This window comes from Esox lucius, chromosome 21, assembly GCF_011004845.1.
Source record: "Esox lucius isolate fEsoLuc1 chromosome 21, fEsoLuc1.pri, whole genome shotgun sequence".
In the NCBI taxonomy this organism is placed as follows: Eukaryota; Metazoa; Chordata; class Actinopteri; order Esociformes; family Esocidae; genus Esox; species Esox lucius.
The window spans coordinates 965,837-971,530 of NC_047589.1; the positions used below are offsets into that span (position 1 = coordinate 965,837).

Below are 5,694 nucleotides of genomic sequence, written 5' to 3' on the forward strand. Positions count from 1 at the left end.
GGCTGTGTGGAATGGAGCATTGTCCTGCTGGAAAAAACAATTCTCAGAGTTGGGGAACATTGACTGAGCAGAAGGAAGCAGGTGTTCTTCCAGGATAACCTTGTACTTAGCTTAATTCATGCGTCCTTCACAAAGACAAATCTGTCCGATTCCAGCCTTGCTGAAGCATCCCCAGATCATCAGCGATCCTCCACCAAATTTCACAGTGTGTGCGAGACACCATTAGACGACCAGGTGTTGGGCAAAGCTGAAAATTTGACTTTTGAAGATTCACTTAATTTCTCTATGGTCCAATCCTTATGGTCTTTTGCAAATTTCAGCCTGGCTCTTTTCTTCTCATTGATGAAGGGGTTCTTTTCTAGCTTTGCACGACTTTAGCCCTCCCCCTAGGAGCCTGTTTTGAACCGTCCTCGCCATGCACTTCACCCCAGCTGATGTTTGCCATTCTTTTTTAGGTCACTCAACGTCTTACTACGGATGTTGAGTGACATTTGAATGAGTTGACAGTCATCTCGGTCAGTGGACAGTCGTTTTTGCCCTCTGCCAGTCTGTAGCATTGTGGTCACAAATGTATATTGCTTGAGCTTGTTCTTATGAACCGCCATCTTTGAAATGTTCCGGATGGAAGGAACCTTATGCTCACTATATCCCTCCGCCAGTAAAGCCAGAATTGAACCCTTTTCCTCACTCAGCTTTTTTCAACTTTAGAAAAGTTATTTTATTCAAATTCTGAGGTACTACTTGCAGTTTGCCATCCAGCAGTTCCAATTGCTAGAGGATAATGACCACAGCAGTTTATACTTTTCATCATTGCCTGAACCAAATCTTATTCAATCAACTAATCAGTACCTCAAGTAAAATGAGGTATGTCTGTGTTGGAATTGAACACATTTGAATGGCGGCCGTACATGCAGAGATGCTGATTTAAGAAAAATGAGCAGACTTTCCCAGAGCTGTAGTCTTTGTGGAGCACTATTAACTAAACCAAAACTTACCCAGGTCATTATTGCATTATCTAAATCAACAGGTTTCATATTTGTCCTACAAACTGACTGGTTAAACTTTTTAAGTGTCATTTCAATGCATATTCACAAGTTGAGAAATCATTTGAAAGCCCACAAGTACACAGCATTTTTTAAAAGATCGCCAAATACAAAGCACTCAACTTCCAATAGCCTCTGCAACACTGAACATCCAAAACTGAATAGTGACCCAGGACTTAGAGCACAAATTTGTTTCAAAGTTTTATTTCAAGATTTACAAAACTGCTTATGCATCAGCAATAGTGACCTCAACCTCTACACCAGGCTCGATGCTGATTGAGGTGATCTGCTTGACAATCTCTGAGGGACTGTGCAGGTCGATGAGACGCTTGTGGATCCGCATCTGGAAGCGATCCCAGGTCTTGGAACCCTCTCCACAGGGGGTCTTCCTGGTGGTGATGCGCAGAGTCTGATAGGAGACAAAGACAGGATATCACACTTGTACATTTGATGGAAAACACTTAAGCTGTTGGAATGACATTCATGTTGTCCCATATTCAATCTGAGCCGCCAGTGAGAGCGGGCAGAAAGCGCAGGGTCATTGATTTGGCATCACCTCTATAGAGACCCAGGGTTGTCCACTGACTGGAGACCTAGGCTGTCAAGGATGCATTAACAGTCAAATTCCTAGCTTGACATACCTTGGTGGGCATACGGACTGGACCCTTCACCTTGAGATTTTTCTCCTTGGCACCACGGATGAGGTCTGCACACACTAAAGGCAAAGTGGTTAAATTCCAAAGGGGCAAACAAGCTTAATGAGCTTTCGAAGGCCATATGCCTAAAATGGCTCAGAATAGCGTATAATGAATCAGAATTTGTCATAGCATTAGCCATGTCATATTACATTTGTATCCTCATAGCCAAGTAATACCTCAAGGAGCAGGGTAGAATGTTTACTTCGTTCATAATACATTAAGTGACCATTCTATTATGTTTGAGAATCTTAACCAAGGTGAAAACTAGCGGGGGAGCTGTTGTTACTGTTAACAGCAATTCTATACTACAACAGTTTAGCTTACAACTGACTACCATACAGTAAAGTGAGCATACCCTTCTCCAGAGACTTCACATTGCGGCTGGTAAGGGTGATACGGATGCGATGGATAGCAACCTCTGCCTCGACAGGGGCTTTACCGGTGTCTTTGAAAGCCTACAGGTGAAAATGAGAAAAATAAGCATAGTAGTTAAACAAGACTAAACGGGGATGCATCCTGCAGCTGAATAGTTTCTAAAACCGTTCCTATGCAGTACTTAACAGCTGACTACATACAAATTGCCATTCACCGTCTAACCAACGCATGTTAGGTAAGGCTTCATGTTTAACTACCTATTGATATGCGTGCAAATTAGACAAGGAAATTTCGCAGTCTGCTAAAGACTCGTTAAGTCAACCACATAGTTAAATGTTTAATTTAGGAGTACATAAAACACGTTGTTTTGCGTTTGTCTGAATGAATAAATTGTCAGCGATAATTACAGCTAGCAGGTTAGCCTCCTTGGCTCGAAAGCGATTAACAGTATGTTTATTGCTACAGTAGCTAACTAGATACACGCGGGAAATGTTGCAACACAGAGCGAATACAGAATTGTTTGCGTCCATCGCGACAGCTACCTGTGATTACTGTAATATACAGATTCTTATAAAAGAAAGCCCTTACCATTTTTTAAAATTCCTGACCGACTTAATCGTACAGTTAACGCGAACAGCGGTGAGCCAGGAACGGTAGCTTCCCGTCTTTCAACTCGTTGCAAAAGGACAGATATTAGGCCTGCTGCTCTATATATACACTACATCCGGGTACCACGTAACCTTTGTACTGACGATAATCCAATAGAGTGGCCTGACCGCCAAGGAGGCGTTTCTGAACCAAATCACCCCTTTAGGCCGAATTCCATTTCTTTGAAGCTGTACGAATACTGCTCTCCTCCCTGAACACTTGAATAGAATCCTTTACTATCCATGTCGAATTCATTTAATCGTCAAAACTAAAAGGTTTGGTGAGACTTGCTTCAAAATCTGTGGGCCTCAGAAACTACACTGCTCAAAAAAATTAAGCAAACATGTAATCATCACAGTGTAACACCAAGTCAATTTAACTTAGGAGATTTATTTAACATATATTTTGTTCAAGACCTGATGTGTGATTTAAGTGTTCCCTTCATTTTTTGGGATAACTAAAGAGTGATTTTCAGTTCTCTCAGCCATGTCTTTCACTTAATTGTATACCTCTATACACACACACAATTATTAATCTTATTTTGTCTTGGTTTTATTTCTTCAGTTTTATAAAGCACCTTGCAGTGCCTTTCATTGCACAAAAAAACATGCTAAATAACTTTTTATTAAAGTAGTTTAACAGCAAGGTGGACCTTTAATATCCATTTAAATGTCCACCTCGCTGTTAAACTACTGAAAACTGTGTGCTGTTGTGCATTACAGTAAAAGATGCCAACTTAAAGTTTTATGCTTTGTCTGATATGAGACGTCTTGCTGGTAGCATTTTATTGCTTTGTCGTCTGCCGCTTCCCCACCGACAATGAGTATTTGAATATGCAAATCTGGCACATTTGGAGCAGTGATCCGTTATGTTATTCCGTAAAATACAGAAGGCATAGTGCTTTACATGTAACAGATGTAAAACACCTTTATTGTTGGGTTTTGAATTGTTTCAGCTACTTTAGTCTTAATACGTTTACATTGCTAAATTCAAGCTTATAACACAAATCTTATTTTCAACATAAGTAAAAAATGGTAAAAGTCATTACATTTCAATGCAGTTGATGTACTGCAGTAAAAGAAACATTCCAGGACAAAACAAGGATGTTTAATGAAATATCATCAAATATCTAAAACATTACATACATTTCAAATGTGCTACATGCACAGACTGCAGCTGACATACAAATATATTTTACATGTAAACACTTAAATTCTTATAAATCTATTTAACAAGTAAAACAGTTCAGTCCTGAGATCAAAACTAGCTTCAGCTTGGATACATCAGAAATGTAGACCTTAAAGTGATTTTATATAGTTTTTCCTGAAATTTGAATGAATAGAAATAGTAAGGCTGTACATTTTAAACACTGAATTAGCAGAACAATGGCAGCTCAAACTATTCTGCATTAAAAGCATGGTATGAAAAAAAACAACACAAAAAACACATCAACGACCAGCAATATGGTTCCAGTGTGGTGTCCCATTCAGTCTGGTCTTCATTTGAATTCAGTAAAACATCCGGCGGTGCGTAAAAGTTGTGCGTAAAAGTAAAATGTGTAAAACATGAAAGGTTGACTTGATTATGTTCAATAAAATGTTTTATCGCTCGCATCGGATCTTATCCAGATCTGTGTGGACATCGTCCGCGCTTGGTCTCAAACTTGGCTCACTACTCCAGCATTTGGACAACATGGATAGGCAGACTTTTCCTTGGAGTAACTTGAAGAAAGCATCACCAGTGACCGAGGGGCGTAAATCGTATGCTACAACTGCATATAAAACATATTGTCTGTCACCTGTATAGGGCTGCTCTCTGGTGATCAATTGCCAAAGAGTGATTCCAAACGAGTAGATGTCAGATTTCGGAGACACGTCTTCCCCCTTCAACAGTTCAGGCGCTCGGTGGGTGTAGGTGCCTCCGCCATGACTCATTTGGGGCGTGAGGCTAGACAGATCACTCCCGAGCTCCAGTTTCTGTGAACAGCCAAAGTCAACAATTTTACAGACGTCCTCCCTCGACACCAATACATTTGCCGGTTTGATATCCAAATGGACAATGCCATGGGAGTGCAGGAACTGAAGACCATGCGCAATCTCTTTCGCAAACTTAGTCCACCTGTTCACTTCAAGCGCCTCCGCGCAATCGTAAATTACCTGGTGTAGATTTCGTTCACCTGCGTATTCCATTACGATTGTACCAATGTTGTCCCCGTTTTCCAGATTATCTGGTATGCACGTGGTAGCGGCAATAATGCGCACTACATTTGTATGGCGTAAATGGGCTGCATTTAGTTCAGCCCAAAAACTTTGTCTGGATGCCAGCTTATTCTTGACGCACTTCTTCACCTTTTTGACAGCCACAATCTCATCAAAGTACACACCTTTATAAACCGACCCAAACCCACCAGATCCAATGGGCTGCATGGATTGTAATTTCTTCCAATGAATAGTGGACGACCATAGTCTGGTTGCGACCTTACCATGGAACCGTTGAGTTGGAACTCTTAGAGTGGAATCGTTGGAATACTTTACCAACGGACTGCTGCAAGCTCCGAAATCGAGAGATGGATAAATATCTTTAGCTAACAAGCGTGTAGGGGGAATTGGGGATGGCATTTTCGAACCACCACCTTGTGAGCTTGCTGTCTACGCCTGTCTTTCTGTTCACACAGCTGCTATTAGATTAGTTGATTGCTGGAACATGTATGCTACATTCATAGAGAAATAGGAAGGTGGACTTTATAAGCTGTGAAGTCGGCCTGCCAGTTGGATGCGTTCACATTTTCTGAAGTCCTTAAACGCTGATCAGTGAAGTTCATAGATACAGTACTGTGCAAAAGACATGGGCCACCGGAGAAAAGTGTTTAACGCTCTTCTTCTGGGCACTGTTTTTTTTTGCTCAAAAAACACAATATAACATTAGATATA

At 40.9% G+C, this 5,694-nt stretch overlaps 2 protein-coding genes and 1 non-coding gene across 3 annotated transcripts; all 3 read right to left on the bottom strand.

The window, feature by feature from the left end:
- Positions 1–1,234: 1,234 nt before the first annotated feature.
- Positions 1,235–2,802, bottom strand: rps20 (ribosomal protein S20). Its single transcript, NM_001303855.1, is given in 4 exon segments — positions 1,235–1,452; positions 1,685–1,758; positions 2,097–2,196; positions 2,705–2,802. Coding segments are annotated over 4 exon segments (360 nt in total). The 5' UTR covers positions 2,708–2,802; the 3' UTR covers positions 1,235–1,269.
- Positions 1,828–1,909, bottom strand: LOC117593659. The gene has a single exon (XR_004575107.1). It is a non-coding gene; the product is annotated as a small nucleolar RNA U54 (small nucleolar RNA).
- Positions 2,803–3,861: 1,059 nt separating the features above from the next.
- Positions 3,862–5,480, bottom strand: mos (v-mos Moloney murine sarcoma viral oncogene homolog). The gene has a single exon (XM_034289426.1). It carries the CDS (start codon positions 5,380–5,382, stop codon positions 4,366–4,368), a length of 1,017 nt encoding a protein of 338 aa, XP_034145317.1. The 5' UTR covers positions 5,383–5,480; the 3' UTR covers positions 3,862–4,365.
- Between the last annotated feature and the right edge of the window lie 214 nt (positions 5,481–5,694).